The 17,872-nt window shown below is 32.3% G+C and overlaps 1 protein-coding gene across 1 annotated transcript; it reads left to right on the top strand.

The window, feature by feature from the left end:
* Nucleotides 1-11,252: 11,252 nt before the first annotated feature.
* Nucleotides 11,253-12,767, top strand: LOC145589208 (F-box/FBD/LRR-repeat protein At5g22660-like). Its single transcript, XM_081645756.1, has one exon. The coding sequence runs from the start codon at nt 11,253-11,255 to the stop codon at nt 12,765-12,767; it is 1,515 nt and encodes a 504-aa protein (XP_081501882.1).
* The last annotated feature ends 5,105 nt before the right edge of the window (nt 12,768-17,872 follow it).

The following is a 17,872-nucleotide window of genomic DNA, read 5'->3' as shown; positions in this document are numbered from 1 at the left end:
TTAGAAATTACTCCTCTCTGTAAATTGCTAAGACGAGTCATGTACATAAACATTATTAATAGTCTATGTTAAAATATTGGCGTTGGTTCGTGTAAAATTAAACGCATTTATTTTTAACTATTCGAGCTATTTTTATTCAGAGACTAATTTTACTAGCTTTTAATTAAATTTATATTTTTAGAAAATTAACGCTTCTTGATACTGTAATAAAATTCATCAAGAAAATCTACCATATACTGTAATAATTTATACTAACTCTTTCTTTTTGTTGGTCATCTTGTTTCACTTTTTGCAATATGTTTATTGCATACAACAAATTATTACGTATTCTAGATTTTTTAAAATAATGTTATGCACATTTTTTTTTTTGCTGTAAAATATATCCTAAACCATACTCTATTAAATATACTTGTATAGTTGTATATGCTTAATTTGAGACGTTATTAGTATTGAATTTTATTAAAAGAATCTAGAAATGACTAAAGTAAATAAAGAAGTGAGACAGAGTTAGAAGACCAAGATTTGGTGGCACTTTATTATTCCGAATATTCTCTCTTCATGCATATACTTAACAAACAAGAATCAAGGCATTAATCCATCAATATATAAAAGAAATTGTATTTGACTACGCTAACATAACCTAAAGTACGTGTCATTAAGTCTTTTTATTTTATTTTATAGAAAGTATACGTCATTAATTGAACTAATACTTATTAGTTATTACGATTATAATCTATAAAATTTATACGTGATACAAATAGCTATATAAGTGAGGGTCCATCTAATTTTATATGTTAATTAAGGGGTCCATTAAATTTTGAACCGTATACTTACAATGTTAACGATAGCGTGTATATATATAGCCATATAGGGCAACATCATTGAACACATTCAAATCAACTTCCATCAGAGAAAATAAAAATCACATTCAAATCAACAAGACTCAACTCTTGGTTGCAATTTCAGAAATACTAAAGGTGTGTTTTATTCATTTATTCATAGTAGATATATTTCTGTTTTTGTTGTCAATTAATTTCCATTTTCATTTGTCAAGTAATGTATGTATTCACTAATTAATTATCATCTTTTTTTTTTTTTTTTTTTTTTTTTTTTTTTTACAGAATCTATAAATCATCAAGGATAACCAACACTCATACATCGTTAAGATTAATTAAGGTAACTGCATGCATGTATATTTTTTTGTAAGAGATTTTATTTTGTCACTATTTTCGTTCACGTAATTGTATTTAATTTCTTTCATTTCTTGTTACTAGATAAAGTTTGAGCTGAACCATGACGACTCATTGGAGCCACCCAGAGCACCCCCTTGAGATAGTCGATAGTCCAAGGGTGTACACGTGTGACGGGTGTAAAACCAAAGGCATAGGGCAAAGACACAAATGTGAACGATGCAACTTTAATTTACACCCTAAATGCATGTTTGCACCCCTTACAACAACAATCCAAGGGCAAACATGTCATTTTCTTGAAAAACCTCGCCGTGGGGTGCACTGCAAGAAGGTTGATTGCACCAAGTGCCGGAGCTGTGATGCGTGTGGAATGACAATTATGGGGTTCGTCTACCATTGCCCTAAGACTGATTGGGATTTTCATCCTACTTGTGTTAATTTGGAGACTCAAATTAAAATAGAGGATGTCACATTTAGGCTTGAGAAGCAAGGAACATCTAGTTGTGCGTGGTGCAAAAGGAAGTTGGTCAAAGGTCAGTTTTCTAACCATACTAGTTGGGTTTTTTTTATTAAAATTTTCTTGTAGGAATCTCGTATTTAAATTTATTAATCAAATTAATAAGATAGCAAGTATAATTGGTAAATTACTAATAAATTACAACTACTTTCTCTGTTTCAAAATACATGTCCTAAGCTAGTCTCTTTTTGTGAATTTGCATTGACTTTTATGTTGTGATTTTATTTCACCAAGCCTCAGCTCTCACATATCTCTTAATTGAGCATGGATTGTAGTCTTACATTATTGTAATTATTTAATTTTTTAATGGTAAGAAGAAACACTTCAATGTAGACCTCGATTAACTCTCATAGTTTTTATTTTGGTCTAACATTTACGGGTTGAGGGATTCCACCCTTAAGTAACTTTATTTGGCAAGATTCGAATCTCAAACCTCTAAATATACTAAGTGATGAGTATATTAAATGATTTACTAAGTGTTGAGGTAAGAAGTTTTACTAAGAGATGAGTCAATAATTGTTTTGAACTATTAAATGATTTGTGTAAAATCAAAACGTAACATATAAAATAAACTTGGCCTATTGACTATTGTACACATACATCACCGTCCATGTATGTAGCTCAATTAATTAATTAGTTTGTTAATTTAATTTATTTATTTATTTTATTTTATTTATTTATTTATTTTAATTAATTACTTAATTGTAGGTGCTGTTAAGAAGATTCCAGGTTGGTCATATGTATCTGAAGAGGATCATGACTAAAATTTCCATGTCTATTGTGTGATGGAAATGGCCATGCAAGGCTCTTCTTCTAATGAAGTTTATGGGAAAACCATGTCTTTAACATTGCAAGGAAATGAGCTGCCTCTTAAAACAAAGTCCAAGAAAATTTGTAAAAGCAACAAATGGTTGAGAATCCTCAAGATTTTTGTAGGAACTGTTTTCTCCATTCTGCTTGGAGATCCGACCACTATTATTGCCTCTACCATGGCTCATTTGGTTATTGAAGGACTTTTCCACAACACGGGATAATATTATATATTATCTATCACGCTTCTTTTAGATTCGAATTATGATTTTTTAAATAGCGTATATATTAAATATAGTCTACGTTTCTATGAATAATGTATTTTAAATGTGTAATACGATACTTTGTATCTTCTTTTTATTGTACCATTTTTTTTTTTTTGTAAGGATAAAAAAAAAAAAAAAAAAAAAAAACATTAGGAACCCTGTGTCACGAGGGGAATTCTATGAATTTTCTCTTATATTATATACTCCATACAATGCATGTAACATACATATTCCGTATCTCTATACAATTTTTCCAGTGTCAAATGCTTCTTCCTCTTATTAGCATAACTTTCCACATGTACTTTATTCACCAAAACCAAAATAAATAAAATAAAAATAAAATAAAATAATTGAAAAAGTAGTAAATACCAAAATGAGAGTTTTCCTCAAAAAAAAAAAAAAAAAAAAAAAAAACCAAAATGAGAAAGTCAACTAATTTTTTATTTTTATCATTATTTTGAGGGTAATCGAATCAAATCGAAATAGTAAAGAATTATAGTACAAACCGTAAAGATCCTAAAGCCCAAACAGCTAGCCCACGAACACAAATAATACAACAGTTGGATCATCACATTATCCACCTAATTGACTCCGATCAATTCTCTTAAGTATACAACAATTGCTGATATTTGTATACAAAAAAATTAAAACAAAAAACAATTGGATGATCATGGTACGTTCACCCACCTAATTAACGTTGCCAAATTCGAGTTCGGGGCTATGTTGAAATCCATGCTTGAATTGAATTCAAAGAAGAGAGATTTATTATCATCATCACCAATCTTGAACGAAATAAGGGTTGATGAGGTTTAAGTCGGTAATCTGATTTTCGTTGGAAAAACCAAAACTTGATAATCTGGCACAATAAAGATTTATACTCCGTATGATATTTTAGTAGAATATATATAGATTATTATCATCATCACCAACCGACATTAGCTTAATAAACACATTTCTTTAAAAGTTGTAACGGAATCAAGATATGGTTTGGAGATAACTAACCTAAAAAACTAACTAACCGAATATATTTGTTCTTTTTCTTTTTGTGTTGGAAATAACCTCGATCGGTGTTCCTTTCAAAAATCAACCAACCTTATTACTCCGTACAATATATCCAAGTTTCAATTTACTAACCCATTTTTTAGAATTAAACGAGTAACAAACCCATAATTAACTTCTCAGTTCAATATTTTGGCAATCAATCCGTAAACCATGGAGAACCAAAACCAAGAAATTGATGAAGACCTTTTAGAGCATCTAGCAAATTTACCATAGGAGTCTTGGTGATCGAGATACTCTAAAAGGCTTTTGATTTTTCAATTTGATTAAATTAATAATTTTAGACGATTATATTATTAGATTTTTATTAGCTTCATTTTTTTAAAATTTATGGTGGGTACTTTACTTAACATGACCACTATTCCACTAATATTATTAGCTCCGCAAATGAGTGAGTATTTTTTCATTATTTCAATTCAGTGATATAATTCTTGCTAATAAAAAATGAAATATTTTTTTATAGACAACATCCCTAAAAATTATACATAAATTAATAAGGAGTGATTATCACAATATTCAATAAAAGTGGACCTTATAAAAAAAGTGTACAAAAATGCAACTTATATATCGAATATTAAAAGTGATTTTATAATAAAAATACGACTTATATATGGAATATTAAAAGTAACTGCTCATCAAGATTGTTCCACCTTAAAGAAATTAATAATACTTCCAAGAAACAGAAACATTATACGTGATAACTACCAATTACATAATCCGATCGATCGATCGATACACCAATACGTCTCAAATGATAAATGCACATTAAAAAAGTTAACACTAGAAATTTTATTAATCATTACAAAGAAAAAGAACGTACAAAAATATGGAATTAACTAATTATCTAGAAAAGTAATGATGGGATTAACTAATCTATAAAACGTACATAACGAAGAAAAAGATCGAACGTACAATAAAACCTTAAAGTGTCCATTATTGATAATACTGATGATCAACTAATCTATAAAACTAACGATGATCCAATCAAATTAAAAGATGGATTTAGACTGTGACGGACTAAACAACGAATCAGTAGACTTACTCTAGTTCGGCCTCCTTGTCAAGTGTCAGGGGTATGATCTTCTTGATGATGATCGGTGTCGGTGTCGGTGTCGGTGTCGGGTTTGGGTTCAGTTGGATCATCATCAGTAGCAGTACGTGTAGGAGTCGAAGGCCTTGTTTGATTGAGTTGCCCAAGTAATACATCATAAACTTTTCGAACCAGAGTACCTCTCAGAAGTGCACATTCGGTCTTTGTATGCTTGCAGAAGTAATGTAGTTGTTTGACCGAACAATGACCAATTAAACCTCCAAGAAACAAGAAGAGCCAGTTAATCGACTTCTTCTTAGCAGAAATCATGGGTATGCAACTATTTTCAGCGTGACAACGTTGGCAGTTTACTCCACCCTTCATCTCTAGCAAGTCTGACATTGCTGGCTGGTCTTTAACCAATGTCATCATCGTGTTAGCTTGTTCGAAACTCGTGTTTAGGTCAAACTCCAGTTTGTATTGCAGCCCACAAGAAGCATTCTTGCACTTGACTTCACCAGAAATAATGTCGATATTATTATGTAATAAGTACGCCTTAGAATGAACCTTAGCACGTTCATTCGTCGCCCATCTGTAGGGGGTTCTATCGTTTCGGGTTTGTTTATTTTGATCTTTTTTTGACGAGTTCGCCGTGGTGGAGTTGGTGAATCACCCTGAGTAGTAGTAGTAGTTGGTGTAGTAGTAGTGGCTTCGCTGTCGACTGCCGAAGATTGCGGGATATTGACTAAATTGTTCGGGTCAGTTTCGACTATTGGCATTTGACGAAGTGGTTCATCGATCGTTGCAGTCGTAGCCGGGTTGGGAATCTTGGGATGCGAGCTCGATGGCATTGAACAAATATCATCAGTCGTACTAGGCAGTGCGAGAGAAGGCGCAACATCAACCGTAGTCGTAGCAGGAAGTGAGAGAGAGGGCGCAGCATCAACCGTAGTCGTACCAGGAAGTGCGAGAGAGAGTGCAGCATCAACCGTAGTCGTACTTCTTGGAAGTGCGAGAGAGAGCGCAAGATCAGCCGCAACATTATGATGATGATGATTATCAGCTTGTTCAATAGCAGCAATTAGGTTTCTTTCTGTGTTGATATCTTCTTGATCATCGACATCATGATGATCATCTTCAACCGACTTTCTTTTTCGAAATTCCATGATTATTATTTGGCGTAACGAACTATGTTGTAGAATCTTGGATTTGTTTACTGGTTAATTTTGGGCGAGAGAGAAAAATTTGGTTGTTGGATTTTGTTTGGTTGTTTATTTGTTTATTCTAGAATCTTGGATTTGTGTATTTATTAGTTTTTGGCGAGAGAGAGTTTTGGTTGTTTATTTGTAAGAACAAAGGAGGATGTCGATCTCTTTTATAGGCTTAAGGTTTGTGGAGTGTCAACTGTCAAATGGGAAACTAAGGTCGGTTAGTCAAAAAAATATCTGTACTAATATATAAACTAATGTCAGTTACCCATTTCAATTATTGAATTAAAAGACAAAATATAAATATAACTGACCTCCAATTAACAAGCTTAATTAATTTGCTAATAAAGTCTCTAGTGTTGTGCTCATTTTGTTATTTAAACGCATTTTCTTGACGTTATAATTGGCTTCCTTCATTTAATCTATGAAAAAATAAATCATGAAAACACTTTTTTTTTTTTTTTTTTCATTATTTAGGCTTGACACACAAGAATAATTTGAGTATCAATGGCAGCAAGTAGCCGGTGAATATAACAAAATAATCATGTTAGTGGTCTTTATGAGACTAGACACTCTTGGGTATCCACATACCTCAGTGGAATTTTTTTTTTTTAGCTAGAATGACAACTACGGGAAGGTATGAATTGAAAGCATTGGAGCCCTTTGGTTTGCACATGGTAAACATAATGAAATGAACAAAGGAAAAGAAAAAGAATGAAATGAAAACCCCCCAAATTTACTATGTTGTTTGTTTTGAATAACAAAAGGAAACAAGCTAGCCACCACTTACTTCCACCACCCCACTCGCCACCCCTCTCCAGCCCCGTTCCTGGAAATTTATGGGCCCTAGCCATAATGTAAGAAAAGGGCCCCTTACACAAACAAGTTTTTTTACACGCAATAGTTTTAAATATAAGACAATGAAAATAGCTTATATTATTTGAATAGTAAGTCTCCATACACAATACTCGAGTAATAACTTTGCATAATATTTCGGTAATTGAATAAATATGAAATGGTGTAATTATAAAGATTAATATTTTGAATCAGATACTCATAGAAACCGGAAGATTAGAAGAAGTGAAGAGGTTATATTGCATTGTTATCTCTACCTAATTGACATCTAAGTAATTTAATGTTCATTGCTAACTAAATGAAATAATTATCTTTTTAAAAAGTAGTTTTTTTTTTTTTTTTTTTTTTTTTTTTTTTGTTTAATGAGTAAAAACTACAGAGTGAAATTCTATGGCTATGCAAATTGATTTTTTTTTAAAATTTTGGGCTCCTTTCTGGTGTGGGCCCTAGGCGGTCGCACTCGAGGCCTATCCCTCCGTGCCAGCTCGGCCCCTCCCTCATCACTCGCTGTCCTTTACTGCCCATCCCTTCCCCCAAGGGTTTCAAGGGTGAGGGGAGGGGCAACCGACTATTTTACTTATGGGAAAGGGGAGGAACTTTTAGGCGAGGGTGGAGGAGTTTTTCGGGGGAGGTTAGAGGTTTTCGGGGGGGGGGGGGGGGGGAGGGGAAGGGAGGGGCGGCGAGAGATGGCCCGGGGTCTATTGGGGAAATGATTTTGGCACACCAAAAATTGATTTTGACACACCTTCATGTGAGAAGAGTTTTGAAAACTGTGCTCTCACAATGGGTGTGCCAAAATTAATTTTTGGTTTGCCTAAATCAATTTCCGGTCTATTGGTATCGATGATTTTATAGTGCAATAATCGATATTGTAAGCCTTGTCAAAAGCAAGTTGTTCATTGGGATAGACAAGTGGCAAACTGTTCATGTAGAACTTTTCTACTTGAATTGTCCAGAGAATAAGAATATGGAGAAGAATAGAGCTGCAAACGATCCGAGCCGAGTCGAGTTTTTACTTGTTCGAGCTAAGTTTGATAAATATTTTAAGTGTTCGAACATGCTCGAGCTTGAACGAGCTTCATAATTTTGTGTTCGAGCTTTTTTCATTAAGGTTTTCCCTTATTCGAGCTCGGCTTGAGCTCGTTCGTTTGTGATTCGAGCTCGAGTTTGAACAAGCTCTAATGTGAACAAGCTCAAACGTGAACAAGCTCAATCAAGCTAATATTAATCAACTTTGAAAAACTATAAGTATACTCTAATAAAAAAAAGTCGTTTGATGATATTCATCATAACAACAAGATAGACAGTAATTGAGTATTTGATATTATAAAACAGAAATTTGAGCAAATATACTATTCACTTTCTTAAAAATAATACTCTATATATTTTAATTTAATATGATATTATAAACATAGCTATTTTGATTATATACGATAATTGATTATAATTGATTTGGTTTCATATTAAAATTGAAGTATTTTAAGAATAATTAAAACAGTGAAATTAATTGTTTCGAGCTTGAACGAGTTATAAATGAGCATATGAACGATCATATGTACGAGTTATGAATGAGTGTTTGTGAAAATTAACGAGGCACAAAGGTGTTCGAGTTGGGCTTGTTTACTTAACGAGCCTCAAATTTTCGTTCGGACTCGTTCAATACTTAATAAACAAGCTTTGACCGAGCTTGTTCGCGAGTTGTTCACAAACGTATCGGCTCATTGTAGACCTAGAGAAGAATCCTAACTTAAAAAGTTCACTAATAGAAAATGGACTCGAAGGTATTCATCATGAGTATCAAATCTTATATTTTATTTTAAAGGATTTTTTGGCTTTTACCACAAAAAAAAATCAAAAAAAATTATTTTTTACCACCAAAACTTCTAAAACTTTTATTTTACCACAAAATAAAAAATTAAAAATTGTTTTTACTCCTTGTCTTCAAAAAGCCTAACGAAATTTTTAAAATTCTTCGATTTTCGTGCCAAACACATGGTTTTTAGGGGGTTTTGGGAACATTTTGGCAAAAGGGTCAATTTGAGGTCAGAATTGACAAAAAAATTATCGAAAATGCCTCTTTTTGCGTATTTAAAAATACCTCGATTTACATGAAACACGCAAAACGAGGCATTTTCGGTCATTTTTTGTCAATTCTAACCTTAAATTGATGCCGTAGAACCCGAAATGCCCCCTAAACCTATGAAGAACATGTTTTGCGCACGAAATTCGAAGAATTTCTTTTAACCGTTAGATTTAACGGTTTTCTTGACGTTAGGTGGTAAAAAACAATTTTTAGAATTTTTTTTGATGGTAAAATAAAATAGAAGTTTTGGTGGTAAAAAATAATTTTTTGATTTTTTTGGTGGTAAAAATCAAAATTTTCTATTTTAAAAGTTCTAAAATATATATATATTTTTTAATAATAAAATTCATAGTATAATTTATTTCAGCTTAACATATTTTTTCTAACAATGCAATACGTTTTTCTAATGTTTTGGTGGTTTCATTAAGGGGAAAAAAATTGTAAAAGTTTGGCAGTTTCACATCATGAAAATAATTAAGGAAACATTAGAAAATACCACAATTTTCACAAAAATTGGATTATAACACCACAAATTTACAAAAATTGAATTATAACACCACAAAAAAAAAAAAAAAAAAAAAAAACCAAAGAATTGGATTTCACCACTACTTAAGGATTCTTTGATGGAATCCGTTAGTGGGACCCACTCTGGACAATTGTCAATAAACGATTTGTTTATAAAAAAAAAATAACACTAAACCCTAACCCAACCCAACCCCACCACTGGAACCACCTGCCCGATCGCTGACAGCCCAAACACAACCACTAGAACCTCTTGACCCCACCAAAATTGCCGGAACCACCATTCCCACCTCCCAGAAAACCACTCCAGTAGCCCTCGCAACCACCTCACGCACCGCACCAACTCACCAACGAAAAGCAGCCGCCGAACCCACCTCACGCACCGCACTGACCCCAGCTAACTCGCGCACGCACTCTCGATCTCTGTCCTTAAATTGACAATCTAGGTTTAGGTTTGTCGACTCCGATTGTTTTAGGGGTGGAGGTGGTGGCTAAGGTGGTTTTCGTGGAGGGAGAAATGGGTACGTAGGATCTGATTTTCAGTTGTTGCAGCGGCTGCTTTCCCGTTGGTAGGTTGTTGTGATGTGCGTGAGTTGGTTACTTGCTGGGGTGGTTTTCAGGGAAGGGGGTGGAGCCAACGGTTTTGGTGGGGTATGAAGGTTTCGGCGGTTATGGTTGGGTTGTCGGCAGCTGAGGCAGGTGGTCCAGATGGTGGGGCAGGGATGGGCTAGGATTTAGGATTTTTTTTCATTTTTTTTATTTTTGTTTTTATTTATTTTTTAAACCAATCGCTGAGTGACAAGTGTCCATGGTGAGCCCCACTAATGGATTTCATCATTTTTTGTGGTGTTATAATCTATTTTTTGTGAAATTTGAAGTGCTATTTTCTAATTTTTCCAAACATTAAAACAGGAAAAAAAATGATTGTATGGAGTATGTAGTACATATACTATACTAGTATGAGACTAGCAATTAAATTCTTTTGTAATCTTTGTATTAGGAAATGACTAAAATATTTGAAAAAAAAATACGGTAAATCTTTTTTTTTTTAAAGGAAACTAAACAATGAAAAATTATTATTTTTCAAATGATTTATGGAACCTACCTTTTTAAGCCGGTAATTATTCCTCAACATCAAATTATAATTATTATAGGGAAGCGGATTTATTAATATGTGTCCATGGGCACACGTTAGAAAAACTAAAATTCGATAATTATAAATAATAAAAGTTTATGTGATATTTTATAAAAATAAAAATTTCTTAAGTTTATCGAAAACAAAACAATATATATGATATACTTTGTTCAAGCTCATCTATTTTGCAAACGAACATTGTTTAATTTCTTTAATTATTTGCGTAAATATAAGATCTACTTTAATCCTTGTGATCATTGGTTAATTGGCACATACTAAAATTATTCAAGAAAATATTTTTTTTTTTTTTTGACAAACAATAGGATTATTTTCTTTTATAAAAAAAGAAAAAAAAAAGATTTTTGTACATTTTTGTGATTTTTATTCATCCAATATTGTATCAGATAAATTCTTTGAGATCATAATGTAAATCTTATTTAATTGAGCTTTTAATCTTTACCTTCTTTACTATAAATATATACAGTTTTTCAAAAATTATTTTATCTATTAGATTGAAACCCTAAACATCAATAAATCGTGCCTGTCAAAAAAAAAAAAAAAAAAAATCGTCTCCACGATGCCCCCTAGGAAGAAGAAGATTATGCCGGGCATGTATTGGAATAAGCCCGAAATCATGAGCATTAACCATGATTATACAAGTGAAACAGATAGATTAAGCTTCCTTCCTGATAGTCTTCTGATCACCATACTCTCTCTTGTTCCAATCCCTTCCGCGGCTGCCACCTCCGTCTTATCCCACCGTTGGCGCTATCTCTGGACCCAAATCACCCACATCTCCTTTGAATCATGGTTGGGTGGGAAACCATTTCGTAGTTTCCGGGATTTCAAGAATATCGTCAATCACATTCTCTTCCAGCTCTCCTCCTCCAAACTCCACACCTTTCGCCTTCATTTTCCTTTCCCTAACACCCTTCTACTAGATCTAGAAACTGATGACACGACGACGTTTTACTCAGAGGTAAGGGACTGCATAGCCTGTGTTGTTCCCTGGATTGAGCTTGTCTCCCATCGTAACCCGGAGGCAATCACGATAACTTTTCACGACTCGAATCCTATTCGATTGCTTGACCCGCCACATTTACCCGTTAGTTTTCTTCAAACTCAATCACTTGTTACACTGGAATTAATTGCAAATGTTGAGCTTACCTTTCCTAAGGATAATCTCCTAGTTAATCTTCCTAATCTGAAGAAGCTTTACATGAATTTATTCGACTCGCAACGTCGTGTTATGGATACTCTTTTTAGGTCTTGCCCTTTACTAGAGTATTTAATATTGTCTCTTCATTTAAACGAACATGATCACCTTATTCATATATCTGCCCCGAATTTGAAGGACTTGAATATCGAAATGGATAAATCGTCGTTGTTGTCTATTCATAGCAAGTTTGTGGTTAATGCTCCTAAACTGGAACGATTCATGGTTAGTGGACTTCTAGCGGTTTATGACTTTGTCACGAATCCAACTAATTTACGACAAGTCATATTTATCTTGCAAAAAATTGATGGATTTATAATTGATCATGCTTTTGTTAACACAGGACAAGGGCTATTTCGAGGGATTTCTTGTGTTCGGAACCTAGTATTAGTAGGTGATTGTGGTATAACAATTAGTCTGTTAGATTTTGTCGCTGGTATTATTGGCCTGCCAATCTATCATAACCTAGTTTATCTCCGTCTTAACTGTGGCGAATCTGATGTGGATTTCGTTGATAATAATTGGAGACCTCAATTACCCAGTTGTTGGTCGGCTAATCTGAAAAGCGTAGATGTCTCGGTTAAGATGAAGAAGAATGTGGTAGAGATGAATTTGCTTAGGAACATTTTAAGTTCCGCAACTGCTTTGAAACAACTTTGCGTTTCTTCTCTTTATGCTAAACTTAATCCAAGGCCAAATCGACTATGGAATGAATATACATTTTGTAGAGAGCTGTTTATGTGTCCAAGGAGTTCGCCGACTTGCAAGATTCACTTTACTGGTAAAATGATTACGGCTTCAAGTAACGATTTTAGTTATGATAAAGATGAGCTAACATGTAAAATACTCAAACAGTATATACGTCCGTACAATTAGCAGCAAGTTAAAATTTTATGTTAAATGAGGTTTATTCACATAGTACGTAACTTATTTTCTATGTAAATTTCTCTCAAACAAATGAAAGGTTCTTTCGTAGTCATGCGTGGTTAACATATTGAGTTATATACATTATACATTATTAACATATTGGTGTGTGCTAAGTTTCCTAGAAATTGTTAGCATTATTATCATACTAATACTAATTATAAGTACATTGTTGTATTTTTTTTTATATTATTATTATTATTATTATTATTATTATTATTATTATTATTATTATTATTATTATTATTATTATTATTATTATTATTATTATTATTATTATTTTTTAATTTTTTTTTTATTTTTATTTTTATTGTAGAGTATATATTTTGAGTTTTGTTTTCAGTGTTTAGTAAAATTATAAAATAAACTTAAGGATCGATGAGGAATGATACCACGCTTACCACCTTTCTTTAATGTTATTCTTAATAGAATTTTTTAATTAATTAAGAAATTTCATTTCTCCAAGTTAATATTTAGGTTTGTTTGTATTTTTTTAAACCTAATTCTATCTAGTTTTCTAATTACAAATCTCATCTAATTAGATCATCTAATTAGAAAAGCATTAAAGATAGAAATAAATAAAAAAATACACCATATTTTCTCAAAACAAAACTCATATCGTCAATTCATTATTTCATAAAGGTATTGAAGAACTAAACTGATCTATTCCTTTATATCTGCTACGTATATAATTTAGTATAATACGTACCTACTTGGAAGTTGTCCCTTTTTTTTTCTTGTTTTTGAGTTTGAAAACTTGAAAAGAAATATATATAGTATATTCACGTGAGTTACCCTAGGATTAAGTTTTGAATTGAACCATGTCGAGTAACAAAAGGACTCATCCAAGTCACCGAGAGCATCCACTCGTGGCGGTCAATCACCAAGGTGCATACACATGTAACGGCTGCAAAATGGAAGGCATGGCCCATGGGGCTAAGATACAGATGTGAAGGTTGGAACTATGATTTACACCAAAAATGCATGTTTGCACCCCCTAAGCTAAAAATTCAAGAGCATAAATATCGATTTCTCGAATGACCCCTCTCCGGGCCTAATTGCACTAGGGTTGGTTGCACCAAGTGTAGGAGCTGTGACGCTTGTAGGATGACGGTAAAGGGGTTCGTGTATCATTGCTCTATAAGAAATATAGAAGGTGTATTAAAAAAAAAAAAAAAAAAAAAAAAAAAAAACACACACACACACAATTCACTAAATGTTTTAATTTTGAGTTGTAAGCATGTAATACATGAGAAAATTAAAAGTGAAGTTAATAATAAACTTTGTCGATCTTCTTACTCTTATAAAATGTTGCTCATACGCTGGCACGGTTAAATCAATCTGACAATAACTAACTTCAATCATTAACTACCTAACTAACTAATTTAACTAGCTGATAGCTAACACAGGATTTAGTTGATCAGGATCTTGGAATTTCTTGAAGTTAAATTAGTTACATTAGTTTGCTGATTATATCGTTTTTATAGTTATTACTTAGCTTAACCAATAATTTCAGTTGGAAATTATTTGTTTTTTAAATTACAAAAAAGAATTGAAATCTAGGAGTATTATCTACTCGTAACTTAGCTTGTTAGTACATTTAAGGCACTGGCTAGTAAACCAATGTCGCTTTTTGTTACGTAGCATTATCGTAATCTAATAATAGATAATAATAATTTATTGCTGCAAAATAAAGCATGTTCAAGACATATTATTGTCACACTGAATCTCTCCTAATGCAAAGATATATTGCTTTGTTTTAAAACAAGCAATTTTGACTTATCAATAGAGAAATATAGAACATTAAAAAAATGAACACTATAATCCTACATAATATAAATAAATTAAAATAGAAATTAAAAGAATTCAAAAATAAAAATGAAATTTTACTATGAATCAAACAAACAAACAATTTCTGTAAAAAAAAAAAAAAAAAAAAAAAAAAAAAAAAAAAAAAAAAGTTACAATAGAATATAAGAGCCCAAATTTCAAAGCCCTTATCTTAAACCTACGGCAATAATACTGTTCTTGGTTCAACATACTTACTATACTACTAATTAAGATGCATTATATGAAAAATAGGACTAATACAAATGAAATTAAAGATGAAATTATCAAAGCATCAATCTAGCTTATACATGATCACTAATATAATTATATTACACTAACCAATTGATCTTGTTGGGTACGGTCCAAATTTTATAAGTCCATTATTTTGGTGGAGTATTGTGCATATTCTTTGAGTCTTCTAGAATAATCACGCAAGGTCATTACTTGCTCTTGATTTCTCTAGAATAATATCCTAGTTGAATGTTTTAGAGCATTATTGACATTGAAAGCTAATAGAATATAATACATGGTTCGTGAATTTTCTAAAACATTATGGATAAAAGAATGATAGAGGAATTTCTAGAATATTACGGCCATTTCTTCCAACTCCATCTACACCTATAAATATAAGTCAAGGGCATTCAATCATTGAATACAACACAACACAAGAAGTCATACCATGCACTAGCCTTCCTACATACTACACCTCCTTGTACTATTTACCTTTTTTACGAATCCATTATTCCTACTTTGTAATATACTCACCCTTACAAGGGTTCCTGTACTCTCCTATTTTCAAATAATGGAATAAAAGTGCTCGTCGTTACATAAAATTGTGTGTTCATTTATATTAATTATCATGTCAATTATCAATTCAATTTATACTTCTCAATCAAACACATCTTCACTTCCATTGCACACTCACCAACCCTAACATCTAATGATGATGTCGATCAATTTTGAATGAATCCTCACGGCGTGCGCCATTAGGCCGTGGAATTAAATTGCTCAAGTAAATCTTGATACAGCATGACAACCAACTATGTTTCTTTTTCCTAGGAAGAACTTGTCATCAAAAATTTTGGTACATTTGAAAAAATCTTTGAGCGAGCTCACCTTTAAATGATTAAGATATCCTCCAAGAAACATAAACAACCAATCCATTGGCTTCTTTTCTTAGTCAAGTTTGACGGGATTAGTAGTAGTTCCATATCCATAATTACCGCAATCTTCATGCGTCATGCCATTTAACAACAACAAAAACCATGTTTGCTTACGTCTTTAAGTTCATCTAATTTATTTAAGGGGAAACTTCTTCAAACTTTTCGTTTATGACGTACTTTATTTCGGTGTGTTGCTTGCATTTCGCGCACTCGATATAACCAGTTACAGTTTTTATTCCTTGTCCTTCCAAGTACCTCCTTGAATAGATTGACTTGATTGTCGTGTTGCCAGGTTCGAGTGCAGGACCTAAAACATCATCCGTAGTAGGAAGTGTAGGGTTAGGATTCGAGAAAGGAGGTTATTTTGTTTTCATTGTAAGAAAATTGGAGAAAAGAGTACCTTTTACGCACGGAGTTTTAGAATAAATTGGAGAAAGTAATAAAATATGGGGTGGGGTAAGTAGAAAATAAAAAATTGTAAAAAGCAAAAATAGTAAAGAGAATATAAAATATAATTTATGTTGGGTCTATTAGGTGAGAGCGTTAGTTGAATAAAATATTATAAAAGCTTTACAAATAAGGAAATAGATCAAATATTTAAAAACGGTCGAAAAAGTAAATTAGAGCAAGTATTTAAAAAAAAGGAGGGAGTGTTGACTAGATTGTTTTTTTTTTTTTTCAAATGAAAACATACTTAATGACCCCTTCCACATCCTTCTCTCTGCCTTATTCTCCAATCCCTCGCTTTCTAGCCATTTCACATTCATGAATACTTTGTTCAATCTCTCTCAATTTTTTATAGGAAAATTTTCAATGGTGACCCTGTGGTACCTGGTTTTTAGTGGACAAAGATTAGTCTACAAAGGTTCCACTTAAGTGTCTGATAAGACTTATAAACAAAACTTAGAGTCGCCACCTTATTTTTATCCGAATAAGGACAGATTTTAAAACAGTCAATTTTAAGAAATAAAACTAAAAAAAATCAAATGTTAACTCCTTAAAGATAAATGAGGCACAGGGTTTGGGGTTTAGGTTAAGAGAATCGAACGTCTGGAACTCGTCTTCCCTTCCGTTCTAAGGAACGGGCTCTTACTATTGCGTTGTTAAAATCAAGTTTTAAGACATATTAATCACAAAAAAAATGATATAATAATTAATATAAGGTAGGTTTGAGCACCAAGTTGCACTACGTACCGATCATAGTGAGATTTTGAATTCACTCACGGATCAAAACCTTCGTAGTTCGGATCGATGCCATGTTTAAATAACCAATTCCGTTGGGTTTTTAATTTGGATAGTTGACATAAAACGTCATTTTTGTAAATGGGATTTTAGTGATCTTTGACGGATTCACTCATAAAAGTAAAATGAACCACCTTGGTTGAGGAAAATCACCCCGATTGGTGATTACCAAAAATGTCTTTTGAACAAGACAATTCAACAAATGCGTCCCAATTGACGACTTTTTATGTGGGTCAAGGTATTTTTTGGAGTGAAACTGTAAGGGTTCACTATATAATCTCACTTTGGGTTTAAAATCACTCAAGGGTAATTTTTGTAAGGTTTTAAGGGTTATGTGTTTAGGCTTAATGGAATTGACCAAATAAAACACGACACCTGTCAAGGCCTTACTTCCAAATAAAAGAGAACAATGAACTATTTAATCATATTCGATTGTCAATTAATCCATCAGGTAATTATAATGGGATATAAACTTATTTTTATGGAGATGGACAATTGTTACAATCTTATACCACTAAATAATTAATCTTAACCTCATGTTTGGAAATGAGGCCATAACCTTATATTAACTATCATTAATTATTAGAAATAAACAAGCAATGTTACGATTTATTCTTGTGTCACAAAAGAGTTTACAATAAGAAGGTTCACAAAATTATAAAATAAAATAATGTTTGTTAAAACTTTTATTTCTGAAGCCATCTTAAAATAAAATTAAAGTCCTTAAGACATCACTTATTTCGAAAGTCATCTTTGAAATGGGATTAAAGATTTTTAAAACAACAACATTTAGAATTAAAATTTGTTAAAAACTCTTATTTC

This window comes from Chenopodium album, chromosome 17 (genome assembly GCF_948465745.1).
Source record: "Chenopodium album chromosome 17, dcCheAlbu1.1, whole genome shotgun sequence".
In the NCBI taxonomy this organism is placed as follows: domain Eukaryota; kingdom Viridiplantae; phylum Streptophyta; class Magnoliopsida; order Caryophyllales; family Amaranthaceae; genus Chenopodium; species Chenopodium album.
The sequence above is the reverse complement of the archived record's forward strand: the minus strand, read 5'-3'. Positions and strand labels throughout refer to the sequence as shown.